General features: G+C 37.0%; 3 protein-coding genes across 7 annotated transcripts; 1 reads left to right on the top strand and 2 right to left on the bottom strand.

Annotated features, from left to right (window-relative positions):
• The first annotated feature begins 216 nt into the window (after positions 1-216).
• Positions 217-11,495, top strand: LOC124639094 (protein quick-to-court-like). Of its 3 annotated transcripts, none has more exons than XM_047176320.1 (6): positions 217-491; positions 5,675-5,942; positions 6,253-7,293; positions 7,501-7,602; positions 7,987-8,079; positions 9,674-11,495. In XM_047176320.1, the coding sequence occupies exons 2-6, from the start codon at positions 5,706-5,708 to the stop codon at positions 9,875-9,877; spliced, it is 1,677 nt and encodes a 558-aa protein (XP_047032276.1). In that variant the 5' UTR covers positions 217-491; positions 5,675-5,705; the 3' UTR covers positions 9,878-11,495. The 3 variants fall into 3 exon arrangements, with proteins under 3 accessions (XP_047032276.1, XP_047032279.1, XP_047032278.1); XM_047176322.1 differs by lacking the exon at positions 217-491 and adding an exon at positions 2,039-2,056; XM_047176323.1 differs by lacking the exon at positions 7,987-8,079.
• A 165-nt stretch (positions 11,496-11,660) lies between these two features.
• Positions 11,661-22,112, bottom strand: LOC124639093 (protein smoothened). Of its 3 annotated transcripts, none has more exons than XM_047176318.1 (10): positions 21,949-22,112; positions 16,674-17,331; positions 16,386-16,599; positions 15,441-15,561; positions 15,250-15,328; positions 14,765-14,989; positions 14,195-14,396; positions 13,618-13,788; positions 13,033-13,236; positions 11,661-12,908 (listed from the first exon to the last, which is right to left on the bottom strand). In XM_047176318.1, the coding sequence occupies exons 2-10, from the start codon at positions 17,329-17,331 to the stop codon at positions 12,512-12,514; spliced, it is 2,271 nt and encodes a 756-aa protein (XP_047032274.1). In that variant the 5' UTR covers positions 21,949-22,112; the 3' UTR covers positions 11,661-12,511. The 3 variants fall into 3 exon arrangements, with proteins under 3 accessions (XP_047032274.1, XP_047032273.1, XP_047032275.1); XM_047176317.1 differs by lacking the exon at positions 21,949-22,112 and adding an exon at positions 21,652-21,781; XM_047176319.1 differs by lacking the exon at positions 21,949-22,112 and adding an exon at positions 18,789-18,990.
• LOC124639092 (pre-mRNA 3' end processing protein WDR33) lies at positions 19,053-22,094 on the bottom strand. The gene is made up of 2 exons (XM_047176316.1): positions 21,949-22,094; positions 19,053-21,856 (listed from the first exon to the last, which is right to left on the bottom strand). The coding sequence occupies exon 2, from the start codon at positions 21,836-21,838 to the stop codon at positions 19,256-19,258; it is 2,583 nt and encodes an 860-aa protein (XP_047032272.1). The 5' UTR covers positions 21,839-21,856; positions 21,949-22,094; the 3' UTR covers positions 19,053-19,255.
• Positions 22,113-27,470: the final 5,358 nt, after the last annotated feature.

Below are 27,470 nucleotides of genomic sequence, written 5' to 3'. Positions count from 1 at the left end.
AACACCACCAGATGGCGCATCAAGCACTGGCTCTCGAGACATCGGCGTCTCGCTGCTCTAGCAAAAAAGGTAACGGGTTCATTTCTTAGATTCGCGTTTTTATGCGTTTCCAGCAGGTATTGTGTTGTAATGTAAGTGAGTACAATGGAGTAGATTCGGCGAGGCAGGCGTTGCGACAACGTGTCCGCAGAGGGGCGCTGGCGGCGGCGGCAACACACCGTGAACAAACATTGACCAAGCACGCACTGCGCTCCGGGCCTCGACAACTTGCCGCAACATTCTTAGCGTAAAAGTTAACGTGGATGGTTTACTCTATGTAATTTGCGATGTTCGAGTTGATACTAAGTTTTCCCTTCGACGACGATTGTGCGACCGACTTGTGACGTATTCCGAACTGCCTTTGTGCGATACGATGTGTTTTGCTCATGTTGCTACGAGAATGTTTTCTCTGAATTCCAAGGAGATTGGAAAATTCGTGCAAGATGCAATTAGTGAGTATGATTGATTTAATTTCACTTTCAACGGGCAATAAATAATGTTTCACTGTCGGCGGTGAGACCCGAGACACTTTCCGTGAGACAGTGCATCCGGTAAGTTTTTCGAACTTTTTAACACATTACAAATCTCTGTTGTTGCATTGAATATTTTTAATTGACGTTCGGTGTGCAAGCAGCATTAAAAACAAAACAAATTATTCGATCCTGAATATTCGCAACGTGTGAATAATGTTTGTTTTTTTGCTACATCATAATAAATAATTATATTATCGCTATATGTATACTTACTAAAGTAATTTCAAATAATGAAAATGGCCTTGAACGTGATTTAACAACGTCTCAAATTACAAGTCCTTTGGCGAAACCATACAATTTGAAAAAAACTAAGTAAACCATAGCAGATAGTGCAAAAAATAGAGAGTTTACAGTTTACGCGGAAATCAGTCTACTTGTTCATGACGTTATTATAATTTCAGCGTGTGGCATCCAAACAAAATCGATTGAGCGTAAACTTTAGTAATAAAATTGTTTAATTGAAGGCTTTTTACCTTTACAATTTCTACCTGCACACACGAATATTATTACATCCTTATGTGATATTAATTGCATCCAAATTCATTATCGAACGTGCAGCTAAGGAACATAAAATTCCTATCATTATGTATCACGAATCGACCGTTACAAACTGATAAACTGATTTCAATGCGGTTTCAAAACAATTGATTGAACGCTTCATTGTTCGGTCACGTAAAACAGTTATGCATCATTTTTGAGGCGATTTGTTGATTAATTTTAAACAACAAACACCTTATTTATTACTATCCGTTTTCTCGCGGTTCCAACTTTGTCCCGAGGGAACTTGTGCCCGTACTGAGATAAAATATTATAGCCAGCTCTCCAACAAACAAATAAAAAATGTTTCCACTTTATTACATTTGTAAATACAGATTTCTAACATAAAGTCTCAATTTTCATAAATATGAAAAGAAAAGCATGCATTTCCCACGATACGTATCATATAGTGGAAAATACTGGCACTGTTTTCTAAAAGATACCCACATAGGTTTCGATAGAAGCCGATATCAGATCACGCTACCCATAACGACCCGGCCAGAGTAGATAGCCAGTAGGGTTGGAAAATAGCTTTTCCAGCTACCATTAGTACCTACGTACCTATTTCTATCTATATATGCAGTAGGTATGTGAACTTACTGGCTGATAGGATATTTTTTTATTCCTACCTACAATAGTTTTACTTTGTTGATTACAGTCTTTGTAAGTACAAAATAATATGTTTAGTGCTGTGTTACTAAGTAATTTGTGTGTAGTTACGTATAGAATGACACAGAATGAGTGATTTATGATAGGTTGCACCCGCATGGTAGTAGATTATACCTGCTTATGTCATACTATATAATTTCAAAATGCATTTTCCTGAGAATCCTAGCTTGCGTAAAGAAATATAAGTCTTACATCATTATTTCAGACTTTTTGTAGCGTAGAATAGATAGAGTGCGTACCTTTCTTAGTATCATTTGTTGTTCAGGAAAACTAAGTCAGTGAGTACTTATTTTGTGTTTTATTTAATAATGAGGTAAGGATTTGTTCGTATGCTTGTCTCTGGTTATTATTTTTTTTTATGGATTTCTGTCACTTTAATCAGTCATAAACACATTAGTAGTAGCCGGCCGTTCCTTTACGAAAATCGCTAATTAAGTTATACCCATTAGATCCTATACTTTTCTAGTATGCTGCATATATAATAGTTCTGTGTACTAGCAGTTGATCGAACTCCAAGTAAATCACAGGAAACATTTAGTTCCCTAATGGCTAACTCCAGCCATAAGTTAAGCGAAAAAAAATGATTGATGTTGGTTTATTGGTCTAGAAATCGGCACACGTCATTCAATTGTCGTCCTAGATATTGATCGCGGAATAACAATTAGATACGCAGTTGTAGGTACTACTGTACCTGACATGTCCATACACAGTAGTTTTGCAAACATTTTGCTAATTAGTCAACTATCTAACATATAAGTATATTACTTAAACTTTAAACCGCATTTTGCTAGCTTGCATAAAGTGTTAATTAGGCTTCAAAGTTATTTCATTACTCATTATTAAGTTACTGTGCCAAATCTTGGAGGCATTTTTTGCAACCCGTGCATAATTCGAAGTTTGAAATATTGAACCCAATCATGGCTACCATAGACTAGTGCCCTTTTTATACTCAGTATAAAAGTCCACTTCTGTTTTAAACTTAATCCTTTACGGATGCAAGAACTAAGTTATTAATTAGAGATTCGTGTTAAATAATAAACATATTATTAGTTTTATAATTGCAATAAGTGTTGACTTTCTAATATCAAGGTTTCTGTTGATTTACATAATCTCCATTGTACCTATTTGATTGAATACCTATATAGGTATGTAAAATACACAGGAACTAAGTAATTGTTTTTACTTCTTTAGATACTGAAATTGTGTCCACAAATACAAGTCGTACGTGATATTTAATTTATTTAAAAAGGTCAAACAAACTGCTGAGTCGTTGTTTCTTTGTGCTGTTAAACCACGTATAAAACTCATATTTATATTGAACACCTACTGTTTCTATCTTGTGGGCTATGATAAAAATAGGTAGATTGACGTCAGAGAGTGTCTATGCTAAGGGTTGGTGCTCCCCTTCCATTGTGTCCGTACTTCTAGCTACATAAGTATTATATTATTAAGAACTCCAACTGTACAATAAAATCAAGTAAGTAGGTACATATTCATTGTTTACTAACAAATTCGAACCAACAACATTAAAAGAATACACAAACATACAAACATTGTTAATCACATTACGATAATTATTCACCTTCATGCATCTTCACGCGTTTATCTCTATTAAACCTTGCATAATCTTATTGTAAGCAACACTTTAATTTTTACGTGCCGGTAATATGCAGTGATTGGGACCAAAAGGGACATTAAGTTCAAAGCACCTTAACTAAAGACCAAGTAGATAATAGCCTACCTAAGTAGGTACTAGTAACTTGGTCAAGTAATTTCTTACAAAACTGAATTTCAACACTGTATTACGAATATTTACTACGCTACAAAAGCAGTCTAACGGTTCAGTGACCAATTTCGGCGAAGCATTTATTTTCAATGGAAGTGAATTTTGAACAAGCCTGACAGTCTATTCGTCTGTTCCGGTTAATCTTCAAAATGGCTGGGTACCGATAGACTTACAAAATGCCCAAAGTTTCGGAAAAGAGTAGCGGACTGCAAGCATAAATTAAAATTCACCTTTAGTAGGTACAGACCTCCTTAGAGGTCCTTATTGATAGAATTTTATAGAAAAGGTGTCTCCTAGAAGAGCAGTTAATGTTAAAAAAGATTGCCAATAAAAAGTAAAACAACTTAACTGTATGAGACATGAACAAAGCTATAGAAAATTAGAATTGCTTATTGAAGTCAAACGCCTGCCAGGAAATTAATGAGATGGTGAGAAATCGACAAGTTTTTGTAAGCACTTTGAAACTTGTTATGAACGCAAAAAGTTTTAAGTATGTACTAAACAATTCATGGCAGATAATTACCAACTGAATCAATCCGTATGAAAAAACTAGCAGCTATTTATTTTTCATTGTCAAATCGTAACAGGGAGCGTAATAGAGTAGTTTTGATACAAATATGTGTTCCTTTTGAACTTTTTGCTCCCCTGGTTACAGACTCTTCACTCTTTATTTAAATTCACTATCCTTGGTCGACCTCTTCGATAAATTAAGAATTGAGGTTGATTTTTTTTTTTGTGTAGGTACCTAATCAAACTAGCTGTGACATATCTCCATAGATATAATATAATGCATAGGTATCTCAGACACATTGTGAGTCAGGCTATTTATTTGTATCTACCATCGTGCTATAATTATCTATGTGTATGGACCAATGACGGTCTAATACATAAGTTCTTCTCATAATGTTTGTAAGTAGATAATAATTTTTGACCGAGTTGTGCAACGGTGAATGATGTCGTAATAATCCGTTTACAACACTGTTATATCGGCTCCTCCACACTTACCTAGGCTGCTTGGTACCTGTTGTACAATTTCAAGCATTATAAAGTTTAAGTATCAAACATTCTTATCTTGACTTATACATAAGGCAATTAAATTGCTACATATAAATTAAGTACGGTCACCAAAGGATTCTAAATATATATTTTTTTAATTTCAGGATAACTTAACAAAACTACTTAGGTATATTTAAATATGATTGCTAATGATAAGTACGTCTAAGTTGAGGCCTAAGACGACAGTTTACCTAAACAGCACTCAAAAACTGCCAATTCTATTCTAAACACGTTAAAAAAACTACTCATTTATGTTATTGTTTAAAGCAACCCATTTCCCGCAAACGAATTCCGCTTCATTTTTTAATTGCATACCTTACTTACCTACCTACTTACTTCTTTCATACCAAATCGAAATTAAGTAGACAGGTATGTGTTTAAAATGTAGGAAGTAGGTAGGTAGATAAATATAAGTGTTGCGCCAGTTGCGCTACGTGCATGCAGTTTTATATTCGCGAAGGACAGTTTTCCACGTTCCATGCGGGAACTGGGTCACTTTTGGAGGCCTGGGAAATTGTTCGAACGCTTTGTTTTTTTTTGTTGTATGTCAGTATGAATACTATGAATAGTGCTGAGAACGCAAACTTAGTACCTACCTATTGTAGAAAAATAGGCAACAAACTGTCTGAACAAATATTATTTTAGTTGGTTTGTATGAGTATTATTTGCAGGTAAGTTTAAGAATAACTAACCTCACTGTCAGCGAATTAAAAGCAGCATTTAACTTCTGGTGGTTAACACTTCAACACCTTCATAGGTAGTTTCTGAAGTGAATTGAAGGACGTGATATAAATTTGTGTCACATTTTTAAGTAGGTGCCTAAATATATTATTAACAACCTAAAAGACAGCAATTAGGTACGTACTACATAAAAATATGTTCAAAACGTATAATTAAATATTGCATTCCAAAAGGCGCCAAAAAATTTTGTACCTTTGCTTTATTGTTATGAAAAAATACTGTGCTGAAACAGAAATGTCACAGATTAGATTATTACGTTTAGTTGCCGCGCGGCGTGAATGTGTCTCAGACAGCTGTTTTATTTATCTTCCAGTACACTACGCTGATGTGAATTATTGAAGAAAATGAACAGGAATTATAGTAGAAGGGTCGCTGACTTCCACGATGAACATTGCTGCGCGGGTAATGTCACCGGGAACTTCCGACGCAGCTCCTCATTGCGGCTGCGCGGGGAGAAAATGGTGCAGCGCTCGCCTTTAGCAACGCGGAAATTAATACCAATAATCACGGAAAATACACACCAGAAACAGCGCAGCGATGTGCCACGACTCCAGGAGCCTGGCCATCGCCAGCGGAGCCATGTGAGTAGCCTTCAACTCTTGTGATAACGTATCTATAAAACATGTTCATTACCGACTGTAGTCAAGCCACGCATATGTTAAATAATTTATAACATCATTCCAAACTGGTTAGACATTGTACACAATTTGTTTTGATCGTCGTTTTGATTGTAAACCTAGATTAATTTAACAACTTACAAGATGCCACCTCATAAATAGAATCTGCTCAAGCATTTGTTTTCAAACAGTCATGTCAAGTACATCCAAAAATAGACTTAACAAAGTATAATTTCTCTGACCTAATTCTCACACTTCTATTCTTATCTTTCAGTCATTTAATTCAAATCCTCTACAAAAGCCAAAAAAGTCCTGCTTAAAAACAGAGAGTGGTCTGGACAGGAAGTTGAGTATGACTGACTCTGCTCACACTCCGCCCGGCTCTCCAGAAGACCTACCCGATGATGAATCACTGCACAGTTATGGAAGTGCTGCCACCGCTGCATCTGTTGATGCAGGGTATGCACCTTTCAATGGAACAACATTTAGTGGAAGATCTATGCGTTATGTGTTACATTGCTCATCACATGCTGGCCTCGCTGGGGAAGAATATCTAACGCCAACTCAGCGTGCACAGAAACAAATAAGAAGACTCAAAAATCTCCTCAGCCAGGCCAAGAAAGACCTTGAGAAAAAGGATAGTGAAATATTCCAACTCACTAAAGAAGTTGTAGAACTACGGCTGTATAAGGCATCAATATGTTCACCTGATGAAAAATCCAACTCCAGCGAGATAGTCACAATTAGAGAGAATGCTGATGAAGCATCCATTGAGCAAGACAGCCCTAAACATGGGGATGCTTGCAGATCATTTGACATCACTGATAGTCCATTGTTCAAAAACCAAACACCAACAAGATGTCGCAATGAAATGCAGGGCTCTTTCACTGACTCTGGGCATTTTGATGATCTCACAAATTCATCATTACATTCCAAAGAATCTGTGCATATGTTAACACATGAGGCGTCCTGTATGACTGAGATAGGAGATGGAGATGAGGAGCGTCGTAGTTTAATATCATATTACGAGAAGAAGATAGAAGACATAATAAGGGCTCATGTTGGAGAGACACAAGAGATGAAGAAACAGCACAATGATAAAGTAGAGGGCTTGCTGCAAAAGCTTGCCGATGTGAACACCCGGTATTGTGAACTTTTGCCCAACTATGAGCAAGCCAAGGAGAGGATTCACTCTCTAGAGAAGCAGCTGGAAGAGGTCAGCAAGCAGCTTCAGGAGGAAGAGACCAGACACCGCTCCATCTATCTGCAGATGTACAACAAAGGGGTTGAAGCTGCTAAGTTTGAGCTTGATAAGGTACTTCACTTTTTTTATTTATTATCTGCCCTGACTGTATTTTGTTTTGTTTAGCCACTAGGACCCTTAATAAAGTGTGTCAATAGCAAAAACACAGACACAGTTCTATATTCTACAAGTACTTATTTCTCTTTTATAATAATAGGTAATTTGAATCTGAAAATTCTAAGTAAATTGGTTAATGAACAAGTATGTATAATGTTGCAGGATAATGGACCTGGTACTTCTCAGGGGCAAGTTAGCCGCGTGTCCGTGGAGGAACTACTGGAGCAGTTGCAGATTACTCAGACCGAGCTCGAGAAAGTTCGAGTGAGTTACTCTCCCCATATCCTTCCTGTCCTAAATAGGTCACACAAATATTGTAAAATCACATTGAAAATTATCCCGCTACAGCTCAATTTTCTTGAGCAAAAAAAAATAATTTTTTTTTATGATTAAATTAAAGGATATTTTTCACAGTGATACCTCCAACATTCTCACTATCCTGTTCTAAAATCATTCTCAAACTCTAACATTTCAATTTAAACTAATCTATCTACTATCTTTAGAAATAGAAAGAGATACAATCACCATTTGAAGTTGATTAACAGTTTTGATTCTAATTAACCCACAGCATTGTACACGGAATTAGTGTTAGTGTGTGCATGTAGTGGCCATTAACATATGCCAGCTTTAACGTGTAGTGCATTCCAGGACACGGCATTCACAGAGGACCGATCAGCAAAGTCACAAGTACTACTAAGTGCAAAGGAGGCTGTTTCTTTATGGGTCCTAGGAGCTCGAAAGGTTGGATTTTTATACCGGACCAGCAGTGCTCGCTGCTGAACACATTTTCTTATTATTTTTTTGTACACTACACCCTGCTTCCCTACACAGGCTATTAGGAGAAATGTTAATTGTGTTTAATTCATTTATACATTGTTACATACCTACCTGATATTTTTAATTTAATGTTCCTTTAAGGTTTTGGACTTAAATGTTGTATTGTAGGATTTTTAAAATTGTGTTATAATGATTTGTTGATTTTGTTTATACCTACTTGCAGATTTAGTTTTTTTTATTGTAAATAGTTTCATAGGTTGTAGTGGTATGGTATTGATAGAGCTTACAACTAATTTTCACTCTTTAGCAAGGCTTCCTTTGGTAATAACTAACCCGTTTTAATACATTTTAATTTAATTCTTGCCTAACCTTAGCTTCGCATGTAACCTACTTGGTTGAAACAGCCTCTTTTGGTTTTGGGTTATCTTATGAACCTACTTTTTGATTATTATTTTTAAGTAAAGTGTATGGACAGCTGCATTAATTAGTTAAAACTTATTGACGCATTTAATACATTCGAATGGCCTAATTAATGCAGGTGTCAGACAATGGTTTTATTTACGTAGTTTTGAGTTTTGGTAATTATAGTTCGGCCATTCAGAGAATGCGTTCCTGACACGTCGCGATTGAACTGACGACGTAACTTTGCAATGGCGTTGCAGTTACGATAAAAATATTTTTGCTGGTTGTTTACCGTTTTAACAATTGAGGAGCATTAAAACAACATTATTATATCAATAATCAATGAATGTTATTACGTCGTCAGTTCAATCGCGACGTGTCAGGAACGCATTCTCTGAATGGCCGAACTATAGTAGAAATTGTAATTATGTTTATTTCTACCTAAGTCTGATTTCACACTACCGTATTTTTCACGTCTAAGTTGGGTTTATTTAGCAAACTCGCGCTTGCTATACAGTGATTTCGCGCTGCAAAAACCCTGACGCGCATCCATGCTTTCAAAACCGAATGAATAGGCCCGATAAATCCGGTGGTTAGAAATCACTAGTGTATACCTACTAAAATTATAAAGTCGATGAATTTGCTTGTTTGTTTGATTGGACGCTCTCAGGATCTGCTGGCCTGATGTAAAAAAATATTACAATGTTAAATAACTCTTTTTATCAGAGTGCACAAATTGATGCTTCGGGACGCGGTCGAAGCGGGAAATAGCTTGTATAGTAGTAGAATTAAAAAGTGTCTTCATGTTTTAAGTTATCACAAGTCTTTTTTGGCTGAGTCTCTCTGAGTATCTGTCTTCATTTATTGTATATAGTCTCAAATCACAGTATGCAATGATTTGCAAAGGTTACAGCTTTCCACATTTCACGCCGCTTATTACACGGTATTTAAAGACTATTGAAACGTTTTTGCAACTTTATAAACGTTTGATTCAATGTTTTCAAAACATTAAGAAGCATACAGATTATTTTGGGACTTGTGATTAACCCAAAAAAAAAGATTTGTGTAAACAGTTCTAACATAGAAGTTTGTAGAAAAATGCATGACCCCACACTTCATCCAAATAAAGATACTTACAAGACGTTATTTATTTCAGGCAATGTACCGTCGCATTGTCCAGTCGCAGAAGGGTAACAAGACCAACGTAGATCCAGAAGTGACATTGCAGTTCCTTAAATCGGCTATCTATTACTTCCTTACGGACCCTGAGAACCACCAGGGACACCTCAACGCTATCGAGAACATACTTGGCTTCACCGATGCAGAAAAGAAGAATATACGCAAAGCAAGGACATCGTAGGAAAGACTGCTGTGAACGTGTGATATGACATTATTACTAGATAATTTTGTTACTATTTAGATAGGTCTTATTTTATTATTTGTCGTCTGAGACGAGGTAGCTCATATAGGTTACAATTTAGGTAACTAGTTGTGTGCACATACGGTACTCATAAGTCGCGTCTAAACGGTATAAGTTTGCACATAATCATAAGTTTTCCTTTGTTTTTTTAACGTTTGTTATTTTTTTGGTTGTGTACATCTACTTACAGTTTCTAATTTGCTAGGTTTTAAACCGAATTTATTTCTACATTGTGATTTTTTAAATATTTAGTTTGTAAGCACCAAAGATCGAGTTTTCTGTAATAAAATCGTGCAATTTTTACTTAAAAATAAGCTAACAGCGGCCAATCTTTTATACTGGGCTGCTTTAGAATAAGTGTTAAAATTATGTTCCTTTTGGTGTTGATTTCCTATCTTTTTGATTTTTACTATGCATGCTGGTCAGCATTTTAATATGATTTAGAATGGCTATGATAACTAAATTAATTAAATTACCTTAATTAAAAATACCGGGTCTATAACAACTTTTTGAAAACAACTTAATTTCCAAAATCAAGACTGCTGTGAGAAAATGGTATAAGTATCTGTAATACAAAGTCATCTTGAAATTCAGTTTATGACATTCCAGTAACAACAAATTATTCTCACTAAGATAATGGAAATGATAATATGCAAATAATACTGAAGATATTTTTTATGAAAACATTATTTTACATTTGTATCAAATTACTATCCACATCTTTCAATTCTTTATGTAAAGAAGCGTTTGCTCTGCAATGGAATGTAGGCACAGTATTATTTATTTATTATAGATGATAAAATACCAAGTTTAATTGCAGAGCAAGCTATCTTTATACCATCACCTTTAGCTAGAAGATCATAAGATTTATCTTCGATTATTTGGATTCACTCGAATATTGAAATACGACCTTTTAATGTAAGTATGTGTTTAAGTACTTAATCAATTTATTCTTGCCACTCATAAAGTTGCATCTGTGATTAAATGTACCTTACGATGATGACAATGCATAATAATTTTGTTCACCTTTATTGAGGATAAGTATACTTTGTATGTTCCATTCGATAATTTGTCTTTGACATTTCATCTCATACGACACTCTTTACAGTTTGAAATTTTCAAAAACATGTACTAAGCATGTTTTTTCTGTTAATGTCAAACTGGAGAGATACAAGCGACTTCATATTTTCTTCATAGAATTTTAAGTATATTTTATTTCACTAAAATATCGAATGGAATCTTTTGCATAATATTTTGTTAACGTTTTTCTTTTACAAACTAATATATGCAAATTATATGTTGTTACATTTTATCTTGCCTCTATAAATAAATTAGGATCGCGTATGCAGTGATACTAAGCTATTTTGATAGCATTGTTAACGTCCAATAGTTATACAAATCTTGTACAATAGGTATCGTAGATTTGTAATATTTTAATTTACTATAGATTTTATCACTAGTAAATAAAATACATGACATTCATTACACAGGTAATACAAGTATTTCTGGGACACTAAGTTGCTTGCTTTGGTTCTCAATTATAATGGTAAATGGATAATTAAGGTTTTTATTTTCCTCCACGTTACAAATTAACCAACCTCAGGTTCACGACTCCACTACAGTTTCCGCACAATACCGACTTCATCTTTATACTGGGGTGTGTGTGGTCTCTGGTCGTAACAATGGAAGCACTCTTTTTCTCTCGTCTGACAAATAAAAGTCATTTTATGAAAAAAGTATCATTATATTGTACAGTTAATTAAGTTCATAAGTAAATTATTGGTAGTAAAACTTATACAAAATTATATCAAAATTTAAAGCTAGCCCAGACTAAATAAAAATAATATACATACATGTCTTATACACAAACGTGAGTCTTATTGTAGCCGCCAGGTGCAAAACTTTTGAGGATCAACATTTAATACTAAGTAGATAGTAAAAAATAAGTGGCGATGTTATTGTCCACATCATCAAAACTATAGCCTCACAAATATCTGGTATCACAACCACATCTTGTACACAAGTTCTATGGACAAGCAACATATTCTATCAAATATTCGTAAAAAATTAAATATTAGAAAGTTTTCAACATTGCTTTCAACATCATTTAACAATAATGTATGATAAGAAACTTGATCCTTACATGCTAAAACTATTTCAGTCGATTCCAATGAAACATTGAGGTGCTACCTTTATAATTTTGTTTTATGGCACATGTAGAGGTCATGAATATCACAAAAATGCATTGTCATGGATATTGTTAGTGTAGAAGAAATATAAAACATTACTCCTTTGAGATTCTGATCAGTCTTTGTTTCCTTATCTTCAATGATAATCACAAATTAACTTGCCCTAAAAACCCTTAAAATAATAAAGGGCTAAAATGTGTGCTTGATTCACAGTTAGCAGTCCATTGGGCATTTGCAATTCTAATTTGAACTTTGATCCTTAAATCTAGTGAGTGTAAATTATTATAAGTAAACAATCCACGGATACTCGTTTTATAAGTATCATAGTTTTCATAGTGCTATGCATGAGTTGCAAATTTGGATAAATATCACGATATGAGTAGTATCAGTCGAAGCTGAACTTGACCTCCTCGCGGGACGGATCGTTGTTGGCGGCGACTGCCTGCAGCCAGTAGCGACTGATCTGGCTCTCGATGGACGGGGTGCTCTCCTTGCGGTTGGAGGCGGCGCGGGCCTTGCGCTTGGCCTTGCTGTGCTTGGGGCGGCGGCGACCCACCTTGGTCTTCATCTCGGCTATCTTGACGGACAGCTGACTATCGAGCGAGTTGCGGCGCGATTCCACGGATACGTGGCGTAGGCTAATACTGATCTGTGAGTCCTGAGAGTTGCGGCGGTCGGGCGTGGAGCTGAGCGAGTGGTGCGTGTGTGTGGGCAGCACCAGCGCGTCGCGGCGCCGCACGAAGCGAGGCAGGGTCGCCGCCCACGATGATGATAATTCTCCACTGAAAGGATTTTGGTCTCTATTACCTTTTCTAATTTCAGCACTAATTAATATGCGTGTGCATAAAAATTATAGCAATATACCTTTACATGACAAAATATCGATATAAAGTGTTATAATCTAACCTTTCGTGCTTAGCATCATCAGGGTAGTCAGTAGGCGAGGTGGGGTCGATGCACAACCCCACAGGGTCCTGCCTCGAGCCGCCGAGCGAGATGGAAAGCCTGCCTCGCGCCGCGAACTCTCCGCGCCGACGGTACGCGCGAGCAATCAGCTCGTGCTTGCGAGCGCGACGCGTCACTTCTTCCTCGACTGAGCAACCGCATTTCCTGTGAATGTATGTTAGGATCAATGTCTTGTGCAAATTCTCTAAATTGTTAATACATAGAATTCATTTATAAATGTGGTAAACTGAACATCATTTGAACCTTTGCACAAAAACTATAGTGCAGAATAAATCTGAAAAAAAAAAAACTGACTTTTTCAGTCTTATGAAGGTGAAGGAAAATCATGTAAGTAGGCATGGAATGGTGGTATATGTAGCATAAAATTGCTTGGGAAAAGATCGGACTCATTTCTACTTACAAAAACAAGACGCCTTGTTACACAAAACAGCTAGCGCTATTCAGCTCACTTATCTCACCCTTAATTATACACTTCCCAGGTACAAAAAATCTATAGAAAGTAAGTAGTGTATATTCATACCACACCTTGCCAGGTAGCGCCTCCAGGCGGCGGCTGCGGCCGGCGTCCACGTCCACGACGCCATGAGCGCGCCGGCCGCGAAGCAGCACAGCAGCCGCAGCTGCAGCACCGACACCGACGGACGGGCGCCCACGGAGCACTCCTTCTCGGGCTGCTTTAGCGCTTCCAGGCGACAACTGTGATAAAATTTTAAATTAAATAATCACTACGTAGTATAAAACAAAGTCGCTTTTTCTGTCCCTGTCCCTTTGTATTTATTTTTTAATAGATAGACTGATTAAAGAGGAAGGTTTATATGTATAATAACATAGATTAAATAGTGGGGAAATACTGTTATCCCGTGCGAAGCCGGAGCGGGTTGCTAGTTGTAAATAAATGAAATATCTCAGCGAAGTTTGCTGTCTAAATACATAGCTTGCTTCGTATATTTGATCCCTCCGCATGCAACGAAGTGACATATTCATCAATGAGCATCAACCATATTTTGATCAAAAGTTAAATGTAAAAGTATGTACTAACAAAAAAAGTGCTGTTCAAAATTCAAGGTTTCTAATTTTTACATAGGTACACAATATTACTCACATAACATTCTTCTTAAAAGACTCCTTCCAGAGCTCAGCGTTTCTAAACTCGTAGATATGGCAGGCGAAGGTGACGCATATGAAGACAGCCACGAGCGCGGCCGTGAGAGAGCAGCGCGTTATAGTCTGACGGATCTTGTTGGCGGCGCGAGGGGAAATCACGTCTTTGCTTGACACCCGGACCGCGATTAAGGAGAATACACCTGGGGAAAATGTTGGCTTTAATTTTGATGAAATAAAACTTTTTTTTTAATTAGGTCAATAGCACATATAAATGCAGTTGCTCGTAATGAGTAGGCAAGCTTTACAGTTTACAGGGACAGGGCAAATGTTGGGTCTAATATTGAAAGTTATACATAAATGATTAAAAAAAATATGGTGTTAGGTGGATGTGGCATGGCACCCCGGTGAAACTATTAGCATTCATATCTGTTATTGGGATAGTTCATTTATGATTCCACATGGAGATAGTTATCTGGGGACAGAGATAGACTACTTATTTTCTAGGGGCAGTACGTGGTTTGACGAAGTCGTAGACAAAATCTAGACACAATAACAAAATTCAACAAACCTCTTAACAAAAAGTAGCCTCCCAAAACCAGCACAACCGACAAGGGCGCTAACAAAAGCGCCGCTCTCATCGGATGGTTGACGTAACCCACGAAACAGATGCCGGTCACGCTGCTGCCGTCTACTTCGCCGAACGCCATCGTCGCTATCGTGAGGATTAATGGTAGTGACCACGCGACCAGGTGGAAATACGCCGCTTTCTTGTCTATGCGGTCTTGGATTTTACCTGCAATGGGAGATTATATGGTGATGTTATAAATAAAATATTCACATTGAAATCTAGGAGTTATTTTTTTCCTGTGATTTCTACACCACCGGTAGACCGGTAGAGAATGCCTATTGGCCATAAGTCCGCTGTTTCACATTGTGTAAAAAGTATAAATACCAAGCTGAAGAAAGTAAACGGTTAAATACTCCTGAAGAGGTGTAGTTCCACATTACTGGGATGACGTTAGTGCTAAAGTAGATATTAGTGTTCAAACTTACCCAAAGCACGGAAGCTCATATGCCAAGCATATGTGAATATGACGAACCAAACACAAGCTGCCATCATGAAATAATACACCTAGAAAGAAATACAATACTTTATCCATCTTTATAATAATCGTATATGAAAACCATTTTGTTATGTATTCAGATGCTTTGATGCGCAAACTCTCAGCTTAAAAAATAATTACCAGTACAAAAACTACGACGCAGGATAGGTTTTCCTCGGCAGAAGGTTCGCCTTGTCGCCTGGTGCCGTCTTTTGAGCAGACAATGTCATCACGTGATCCTACGCCGAATTGAATCAGCCACCTGTAAAAAAAAATATGTGACAGACAATAAAACTGATGTCGCCTTCTAGAATATTTTGGGTCATAAGATATCGATTTTTTGGATCTCAAAATAGTCTCCTAAATAATTGAATAACCCTAACTTTTATAAATTACTTTTAATTGTTTAACTTTTTCAATGTACCATTTTTGTATTCATCACATTAACTAGAACATAATAAAACAACGTTGTAACAATGAGACAATAAAATGTGATATAAATCGCTGTTGAGACTACATAGTTAACGCTCAATAAAATAGTCAACGTGTCATACAACAACAATAAAATGATCACATATACGATAGTAAATACAAAAACTTAACAGCCTTGGATAATTTTACTGATTTATTACTGTTATATAACATAATAATTTAAAACCATGACAGTTGCGAAAGTGTCTACCATAAATGGAAAACGTTAATTGATCTCATGAGAATGGGCTTAATTAAATTAAAGACCGACGTGGCTGTTGGGTCAATAAGTCAACACCGTCAACTTTATTAGGACCATAATGTGACACTTCGTAGCGTGGAATAAGGACGGCACCATGACATATCTCGGGTTGTATCTTTGTCTCCCACTATTGCACTTCGCATTAAAGTAATCGAATCGCATTACATAGTACTAAGTTAGATAAATATTTACCGTCTTACCACAAAAACTTTTTAACGTCAGTTTAAGACTTGTCTAAAAAAATGTCAAATTATGACGTTGACATAAGGTTCATTTTGGAGACACATTTTTTTTAGACAAGTGTAAAACAGTTGTTAAAGTTTTTGTAGTAAGGCCATTGAAGTCGGACGTACCCCATAGATGCGACAGCGAAGCACACGTTTATATAGAAGATGACCAGTGCAGGGTACTTGTTGGCGCTACGCCAGTCTATCAGGAACGTGGCCACAGTCAGCAGGTTGAGCGCGAGACACACGCCTGCGCCCCACGCCACAAGGCGGTGTATCTGTTGGTGCTCGTCTTCAGTGTACAGCGGGTCCCGGCACGGCAGGCCGCATCCCGATATTCCTAGAATATAAACCAGCGTTTAGAATGCAAAGGTTCATTTATGACATAGAAATCACTCAGTTCACCAAACTCACCTTCATAAAAATGCAACGGTTTATCCGTATGTATAAGGGGCGGCAGACATTTCCCACTAGTATTGAATTTCAACTCCCTCACTGCATTCTCACATCTCGAAGGAAACAATGTAACATTGCATTTCAAAAAGGACGGAAAGTACGAGGTATTGTACAGTATCGAACATGGCTCCATTGTAATCTTGCACATTTCATACGAGGGCAAATAAACCATGTCTTGGCCCAGTATTCGTTCGCATTTGGGCATGAAAGTGGAGCAAAGCAAAGGCTGTATAACGGCCCAGCAGTTTGGCACATTTATTAGTTCTCTATAGAGTTCCAGTTGAGTCTGAATTTGATACTGATTTTCATGTAACGTGAGGTGAATACTCGTTTTGTCATAGGGCAGCCTTGTCCCCAAGCAATTCGTCTTGTTGAGTGGTTCGCATTGAGCTCTCCTCACGCAGCTGTCGAGCTTGATCTGCGGCTCCGGGAACCACTGCGGACTCTTGTCTGGTTTAATCAGTCTATAGTTTGGCGTGCCATTAATAGCTTCAAGGTGTTCTGTAGCATTGTCGTTCATATCTGTTATAGCGTTTTTGTCGCCACCATTGTCGAATTGGCTCGCTCGACATGCTAATATCATTAACAGCCAACTCAACCATCGCCAAGGGGTCATCTGGAACAAAAGAAACTTATGTTGACTATTTGTGTCTAGCAAACAAGGCAGGGGCGAAACGTAAAAAAAATTAAAACTACATTTCATTTCTCAACAATTCTTTATTGATGTAGGTTGACGACGGTATCAAATGAAACCCTTTGAATTTTCAAAATTTTATTCATTCAACAATGTTGTGTTATCAATCAAACCTCCTATGGTTACTTAGTTGAAATATAGCTATTGACCCAAGTTCGATGATTGTCCAAGGGAAAAGGAATTTTGGTATGTGCGGGAGAGTCAGTATATTGTCATAAAATATTTTACGACCTATAAACAGCAGCTACCTTACATATTCTGAACTGAACTACTGTTGGGCGTAAATCCAACAAATAAATAGTAAAAACTCGTATGGTAGAAATATGGTATATTGGTTGTTAAAATGTTAATGGTTAATGGTATGAGCAAACGCGGCTTGGTTGGTGACCGATCGTTAACTAACTTTATAATAATTTTAATATTATAACTAAATATTTGGGTCAGCGTGGAACTGCTGACTGCGCGCGCGATTGACATCAATAAACTGTACTTTGTACAACTACTAAAACTTCAATTAGCTCACAGCTGTCCTAAATTGTACTCACGCAAAATGATTTTAATGCATGTAAATAAAAATAATGGTAACATTTGAAAGAACAAATCATGTTTTATGTACCTATATAATGTTAATCGAAATTAGTCCCGATGACTTCGGGATAGACTATTTTTTTATGAAGTAATGGATGATAAGATGAGCATAGAAGGGAACTCGAAATCCACGATAGGATTCGAGTGAAACCGTTGGTAGAAGCTGGTGCCTAAGCAATATGCACAAAATATTTTCGTTTTTTTCATTAATGTAAACGTCGATGTTTTACTATAAAAAAAAAAATAATGCTTAGTCTTCACAGTATGGCATGCATAGCAATGCCACATAAAAACAGCGTAATCATCACGAACAGGTAATTTTACGTCGCATTATAAATATTCCACTTTCTCATAAATACTGCAATGCTTTTTACTATGGACATACAACGTGGCGATGGGAAAATTTCCAATCAATTCGTTCAGAATGTTTAACCGCTAAATATCAGAAAACAACAAAAAATATTATTGATATTCTAAAGAATTATAAACAAATTCGGCAACCTAACGCCATTACAAAATATTGAATAATGGCAACATAAAGGGTTAATTTCAAAACATAACCACTGGCGCACATTTATGTTTAACAATAATGTTGGTACTGACTAGCACGATAAGGACAGGAGGGCCCTTGGACAGGGTGATATTTATTCATTTATTAATCATTTATTTCAACCCCAATCTGTCAAATATATTTTATTACAAAATTGGATATTGGGTAAAACTTTATTCATTTGAGATTCTTTATTTCTTTATTATTGACAAAACAAATTCAAAAAATACCAGGCTCTTACTATAAGAATGGTGAAGATGTAGAGATGATCGCACGACGTATATCATCCAGACGTAAGATGAGTGTTTCTACGACCTGCTGCTGTGCCCGACTCCGGAATACACCGACGACGATGTTCCCTTTTCTTCTTGACCAAACAATTACCTGATACGATAACAAATAACATGTTAACATTTGGACAACAGTATTAATACACAAGAAACTGATTAACTTACCAATGATTGCAGCAATTTAGATGAAAACACACCTGTACAAAAATCTAATGTTTTGTGACATAATATAAATTTTATTATGTGTTTAGCTTATCAAAATAAAATACAAGGCGTAAATAAAAATTATGTACAACCTTTTGCAACATCATCACTGTATTGTCTTAACACTTTCGAAACACGTCTCGAAGTCTCGATTAAAACGTAAGAAATTAATAATAATAAAGTCTATATTAAGGTTGAACAAAGCGGCGCTGTGCTAGTTAGGTACGGGTTTGCCGCCTCTTCTAAAGCTCCTGTTGGCACCGCCGCCGCGGCGACCTCTGGAAGTGCCGCGTGAGCCGCTGTTACCCCTCCAGTTGTTTCGCCCACCATGGCCGTTTATGCCGCGACTTCTGCCGCGCCCTTGCCCGCGCCCTCTATAGCCACCCTCCCATCTCTGATTCCGCATATTGTTGTTATTGTATCCGTCGTCTCCATTGTCGTCATTATTATAACCATCGTCATCATAGTTTTGATCATAGGATGATTCATCTTCATTGTAATCCTCATCATTTTGTGAGTATTGTTGATTATCATACCCAGAGTCGAAGTGCGGTTTATTAAATCCATTATCGGGAAAAGGTGGACGTGCTGGCATATTACCCATTGGTGGCATGTTACCCATGGGTGGCATGTTACCCATTGGAGGCATATTACCCATCATGTTGGCAATGTGTGGCGGCGGCATATGCATTGGACCCATAGGATGCATAGGTCCCATTGGTGGACGAGGACCCATTGGACCCATATTTCCCATTGGCATAGGTGGACGCATCATGTTGCCCATTGGTGGAGGCATATTGTTCATAGATCCCATATTATTCATTTCAGGTGGCCCATTGTTAAAACCTTGTTCATCGCCTTGATTGTTTTGTTCACTCACATCCATTTCATTATCATAATATTCATTATCTTGATCATAATTATCATAGTTTTCCTGTTCATTATTTTCTTCATCAGGATTGTCATTTTCATTTCCAGGTTCAGGGTATTCAAATGGTTGGTAATTATCGTCATCAGCATCATCTTCTAAATGAGGCATCACATCATGCAGTTCTTCTATTTCTCCTGAAGCTATGTACTTTTTCAATGATAAAGGACCATCAGATATAGCCTTCTCCAGTTTGGAACCAGGTTCTACTGGAATAAGTTTCCCATAAATAAATATAGCTGATGGTGTTATTTGCTGCAGAGGTATAGCACCTGGCACAGATTCAACTAATGCTTGAGTCAATGCTTCAGTAGCGGCATCATCATTAGTTGGCCCATGATTCCACTGTGCTTGGAAGTTTCTAGGAATAGGTTTACTGTATGGTACCTTTTTCACCTTTTTCTCAAACTCCATTGGAACAAAAGTGGTATCCAAATCCAAACCTGGAATGACCTTATCAGTATCAGAGGAGAATATTTCAACCTTATCCTCAGGACCCATGCCAGGTATAATTGCTGGTTCTTCTAAGTCATGGTCATCCTGAACACCTGGTGGTAATGTGTTGAGGTTATATTTGTCTCTCATAAGATCTCCAGGACGGTTTCGAGTCCAAAACTTTGATGTATGGTCATTAGATCCTGAGCATAATATGTGACCAAGAGGGTGCCAGGCCATTGTCCAGACAATAGATTCATGAGCTCCTTCAATACAACCTACTTCCTTATCAGTCCCCACATTCCAGAATAAGATAGCTCCATCAGAACCACCTGAGCAAAACAAACCCTCATGAGTAGGATGCCAAACTACACTAGAGGCTTCTTTCTTATGACCTCTGAATATTTGTAGCTCTGTTCCTAATTTACGGATATCAAATAATTTAAGTAAATGGTCACGAGATGCTGTTATGAGCCAATTGCCATTATCATTCCATTTCAGATCCATTACTGTAGACTTATGTGCATGCAGAGTGGACAAAGCTGTCCCAGATTTGGGGTCCCATAATTTTATTGGTTGTTGATTGTCTTTGCTCCCTGACACAATGAGTGCTTTGGTGGGATGCCATTGTACACATTTAACATCAGCACCATGACCTCTCAATATTCTTTCTTCTTGACATCTATAGAAATCAAATATTCGCAATGTGCCATCGTCAGAACATGTAACAATTTTAGAATCACTAGGACTGAAACTAATACCTCTAACAGCTTCTTTATGTGCCTGATACATTTTAACATTGTTCATATTACTTTGCCAATATTTGATAAATCCTGAATGATCACCAGTTACCATCCAGCCTTCACCATGAGACCAAACCATTGACCTCACAGGGGAATCATGAGCTTGTAGTATTGTTTCAAAGTTAAATGTTAACCCATTCCATAGTGTGAATTCTCCAGATGATGCCCCAGTGATCAAACGACGACCCTCCGGCGTCCAAGCCACCGCAAAAATTGGACATCTCATTTTGTTGGTAGCAGTTTTAACAAATCGAGTAGTGACAGCATTAATAGGGTTATCGGGATAAGAGGGTGGCGGTAACAGATCAGGTGTGTACATAGCGTCGGGTTGCAGCGCGTGCCTGTCCCGCCAGTCCCTCTGCCAAACGCGACATTCTAAAGCTTTTATAATAGCAGCATTATAATCTACAGTTTTTCGCATAACGGATTTACGTAAGCGTTTACCATCGAAATCATCTTGAGTCATGTTCAGTGGCCCTTGAGGTGGAAACCGCATCTGGTAGTTGAACGGTCTAAAATTATGACGAATGTTGTTTCTACCGGGCGGACCCATGGGTGGTCCCATGCCCATGCCCATACCCATGCCAGGAGGAGGCATCCCCAAATTCGGCGGAGGGTGTCCGAAATCCATGGTTTAATACTTCGATACCTAATTAAAGAAACAAGTTCATTACAATCTCGGCCATTTGAGAATCAACTAAATATGGCCAATTAGACAGTCGTTTGTATTATTATTCTTACCTTATGCTTATGAAATACACTATAACATTATATACGGCTCTCTTCACAACTACACAACACACAAATTTATTTATAAGTACCACCAAACAATGCTATATGTACAAACAGAAAAACTTAGAACACAACGTTAACCTATTTGGAATGCTAGGCCAAGCAAATCAGCCATGTTGCTAAATGATAGTGATGTGACCAAAACAGACACCACAGACTTACTAAATCAAGATAATTGACTAAAGTAAAATTTCGATTAATAAATGTTACACATTTTATTTAAAGCACCAAAATATAAACATAAATTCATCAATATTATTTGTTTAATCAAATTCATCTCAATAAAAAAAATTATATTATTTTTCGTATTTGTACATCAATATCCAAAATTCCAAACTCGAGTTTTTAGAGACCTCATTGTAAGGAACTTCCTAGACGGTCAATATAAATATACAATATTACTATAAAAATACTGTGGAATTAAAATGCTGTTCACTGCAAAATCATTGCACGATCTACAAACAATATTAATCCTAAACGTTAATTTTGCACAACTTCGTAATATTGTGCAGTCCAGGGACTGCCTAAAATGTACTAAGTTTCCTAACAAAAGTAAAAACAAAACACATAATTAACTTTTAGTGAAAATTTATTTATACCTACATCTTCGCTTTCCGAACAACAAACTTATTTGTTTTACCAGCGTGTACCAAAAAAAACATTAATTACTTATGTTTTTAAGACTGGTATCACCAAAAAACGCGTTTTCAAGATGGCAGCCGTCGATTGTTCCAAGGTTTACCGCTGTGCGGCGCTGCGCGATCGCACTGCGGCGCACAGGCCTCACCTTTGTGTAGCAATATTGAAATCCGCTACTTTTAAAATATTCAATTACCAATGTACTTATCCATATTAGCTGAATGTATTTAAGAAACGGAAACAAAAAATCTAGAGGGCCTAGAAATTTAGTTTCTTTTTCAGTAAACCGCCACTGGCCATAGGTACAAGATATACCCGATCTACCAAGCAAAGTTATAAACCTCGAGGCCTAACAACAGGCCACATCGAAAAGTTGGTCATTACCTACTCAGAACAGCAAAGAAAAAGAAGAGAAAAACGAATAATTCGTCAAATAGACATTTATTTAAATTATTAATAAAAAATACATATTCTAAAGCCTAATTTTACCACACAGCTTTAATTATACACACATACACTTGATGAACTTGATCTAATGAGCGCAGGTTCCAGGTAGCCAGTAATAATAAGAGAACTAATTAGAGAAAAAAACATAGAAAGGATAGTTTGAAGTAGGTACTAGATTACTAGAAGGTTGGTAGGGTAAAGCGGTCTACACACCAAAGCCGCTGACCCGGCGGCACAGCCCGGCGGGTTAACCCGGCGGTTTCAGAATGTCCAAGCCGAACGACTTTGCCGGCGGCAATGCCGGCGGCAAGACAGCCGCGGCATGTGGTGTTCTAGTAATTGCCAAATACTCTATGAAAGCCGGCAGGCAACTGAGTGAGTGGAGAGGGATGCCGTCAAGCCAGCAGCTTTGGTGTGTAGACCGCTTTAGGTAGGATCTTTTTATTCAATTTCGCTCAACACATTTTGCATCTCCTGTTGTTTTTGCATTTCACGTTGAGCCTTTTCGTTGTCAGAAATCAAGGATATTTGATACTTGACCTTTTCTATTTCTATTCGTTCGGTAATCAAGCTTAGGGTCTTCTCGTGCGCATGATATGATGACCTTATACTGTTGATCGTGACTTTTGCATCCTCAGACAAGGTTTCCATAGGATCTGCAAAAAAGAGATTGTCACAAATACGTAGTACCTCCTTTACTATCTGAACGTGACGTGTAATTAGTTTTTTAAGATTTTTTTTTCTTCTCACTTGCATAGTAGGCAGTGGTGTATCTGCCGTAGTGGGCACTGCGGTTTTGCAACTACCACGGTACCTTAGAAATGGTTTTTTATTTTTTTAAATGCTGTTTAAGGCTGTTTCCACCTCCGGTAGCAGGAAGATAGGTAGGAATAAAGATCTAAAAATACCAATATTGAAATGATTTGTATCTACGCTACGTATCGAACAAAAGCTTATATCGCCTATTCGTGTCAACAAATAGAAATTGTTTTTGTGATTATTGTTATTTTTTATGTATTAGTTTATAAGTATTGCAATATTAAATTATGTATGTATTGTACTTTCTATGGGCCCTAGTTGCCTGATGTAAACAAATAAATAAATAAAAATAAATAAAAAATGCTAATTACTCACGATTATGGACTAAGTTGTCGAGCTTGGTTAAGATTAACTCATTCACCGTTATCTGAAAAATAAACAAAAAACATTTTTTTAAACTCCATTACACGACGTTAAATACGGATTAAAATTCCGCCCATAGGTACATAGCCTAATTACTTTGCTTTCGTTATGTCGTAGAACATAAATTGATTCCGGCGTGTTATGAACCTCTCGAATGGATGAAATTGATACCTAATTGGATAATTACAGTTTTGTGTTTCAGAAATTGTCTCGTATATATGGGCAGTTTATGAAATCATATCTGCCGGTGAACGTGAGCCTTATTATAACGAACTAGCTTCTGCCAGCGGTTTCACCCGCATCCCGTGGGAACCTCTGCACGAACCCGGATAAAAAGCCTATAGCCTTCCTCGATAAGAATTCCTGAGCTATTTAACACCGAAAGAATTGTTCAAATCGGACCAGTCGTTCCTGAGATTAGCACGTTCAAACAAACAAACAAACTCTTCAGCTTTATAATATTAGTATAGATTTCGTCACTAGAGGTCGGCAACCCCTTTACTAAAATTGTTAAAGCAAATACCAACCTACTTAAAAATTTGTGTTAAAATAAATACCAACTCTCCTATTATGTATATTCGATACAAGTGCTATTAAGGTAGGTAGGTACTGTAGCGCGTGGTGCGCTAGGAACCGGGGATCTTCAGGATATTAAATTAAAACATTCAATAATAACTTTAACTTTGCGTTTATTCGCTGACTCGGGGGTGAAGTCACATACTTCAATATATAAAAACTATTCTATTTCTATTTATATCATTGTCCGGCCAGTATCAATTACAATTAATAAAACCTACTTCTAATCTACTTCAGTACTACATCTCTACATCAGCTACGCCCTTAGGATAAAGTTGAACTTTATCTCAAAAGCGCAGCTTTAGGCGGACAATCATATAAATGTTACCTGCCTAAACCTATCAGAACTTTACCTACGCACGGAATTAACAATAACACGTCCCTTACAATGGGATAGTTAACGATAACATGCGTAGTCAATGATTTAATTGTGCCATGTTGCACCACAATAACGCACGTTAGCATTAACTCGCACGCAACAAAAACCGTGCGAAAAAGTTGCGTGGCGTGTTGCTAACAGCAAAGGATATTCAAAGTGAACACCCGTCCTGAAGGGATTACCTTTTAAGCGAAGAAAAACTCTGTATTGATAACTTACAACTTCGCCGGACGCTAACGTGTCAGATGAAGGGATAAGTCACCGTTATCAAAGTTTCTCACCTAACGTGATATAATTAAACATCTTACCCAATAATTATTTTTTACAATTTTGGAATATTAAATAATAAATAAATCAAATATAGGGATCATAAATCTTCGGCAGAAACCATTGTGTCAAGCAAACACTCTTCGCGAGGCTATGCCCCTTATTGCGAAGTTGATCTCAACCTCAATTCACCATCCAAATATTTTTTTTTCAAAACCAAATCAGATAATAATTTTGGGATCAGATTTACAGAGCAATGTAAAAAAAAACTTATAAAAATAACACAGGCTTGACCACATTGGTTATCTTCATCTTCCTTCATATTGAAGATGAAGTAGCTCTGCCGTGGACATCATCTTCTCACGAAGATGGAGTAGCTCACCTTCTTATCCCTTCACCGGCAATGCTCGTACAACTCGTTCCAGGTAACATGTAATTACAAAACACGTATTAGAAACATATAAATCAATCACAATTTTCTCTATATTTATATTTATTTACATTCTGCCTATTTAAAAATTCTAAATTGCTATTAATATTACGCAGAGGAATACGTTTTTTATACTGGGTGTCTATCCTCCCCTTTGAAGAACAAAAATAATTATTTTTACTATTTTTCCTAACATTTTTCCAATAACAATAACCAGAACTCATAAACTTCGCATTATTTAATACCTTTGATGACGTGGAAGTCTTCCTAGATTTCGAAACAACACGTTTATGTCGCTTTCGCAAAACTTTATTCCGATTATACTTTGCTTTCATTTTGTTTCGAAAATAAATATAATTAATTTTCTTTATTTTGTTGTCAATGTCACCTAATGTTTTGTCATTATTTTTATCACTATGGTGACCCTTATCTGTCAATTTATTTGACTCTGACACTTTTTTTCTTAAAGTGTCAGCATGAATAAATTTTGAAACAAAACTCCTTTTCAAAATTAAATGATTTTTGGAAAAATCTATAATGCAATTATTTTTGGAAAGAAAATCTCTTCCTAAAATTATATTTTGGCGAATATTTTTTATAATTAGAAATTTATGCCTAAATAAACACGAATCTATCAAAAGATTGATGTATGTTTCGCCCAGTACATTCAACTGCGCACCAGAGACTGAAGAAGCTTCATAAGAACTGTTCTTGGTGTATTTAATGTTGAGTTCTGAAATGAACGCCTCAGATAAACAGGAAATCGACGCTCCTGTGTCGACTAACGCCCTGAACTCCTGTTGAGCAATCAACACATTAATATTTGGACCGGTCTCACCAGACTTATATTCTACTTCCGATCCAATCGCCAGCAGTTCCACAGGCTGCTCCGCATGCTGCTCCTCATCATGCTGCTCCATCTCCACATCTTTGCTGGGCGGTGCTTCTTTCTCCACACTAAAAGCATTATGTGTATTAATATGTGAACAAGGGGCATTTCTTTTATTTCCCTCGTCATAGAATTTCCTGTCATCATTCCTCGGTGGAATGACAGGCAAATTGATAATTTGATTTTGTTCTTTTCCGAACAAATATCTCACTTGAACCAGCGTTTCACGCAGCTCAGATTTGGTTGCGAATAGTTGTGAGCTTAATATGGCTTTATATTTAGAAATAAGCCCTTTTAAATATGTTTTTATAAAAATATTGTCGTCTACGATATTCGCTTTTGTCTGTAAGCCACCCAGACGATAATAATATGACAACAATTCTTCTTCTTGCTCCTGTCGAGCGTTGTAGAATTTTTCTACATAATTTACATTATCAGGGAATTCTGCCCTTAATTGGTCGCATATGGTTTTATATTCAATCCCATCGACATAAATATATTTGTAATACGCAAGAGCGGGACCTTGCAAATATGCACCTAGTAGTAGTGCAAAATCGTTTTCTTTCCATTTATTTATCGCCGCAATTGTGCGAAATTCGAAAAGAAAGTCGTCGACTGACATGTCATCGACTCCGGAGAACAACTGAATATCTTTGGACATT

The sequence above is a fragment of the Helicoverpa zea genome, chromosome 18 (assembly GCF_022581195.2).
Source record: "Helicoverpa zea isolate HzStark_Cry1AcR chromosome 18, ilHelZeax1.1, whole genome shotgun sequence".
In the NCBI taxonomy this organism is placed as follows: domain Eukaryota; kingdom Metazoa; phylum Arthropoda; class Insecta; order Lepidoptera; family Noctuidae; genus Helicoverpa; species Helicoverpa zea.
Note: the sequence above shows the minus strand (reverse complement) of the source record. Positions and strands in the feature narration are given on the sequence as shown.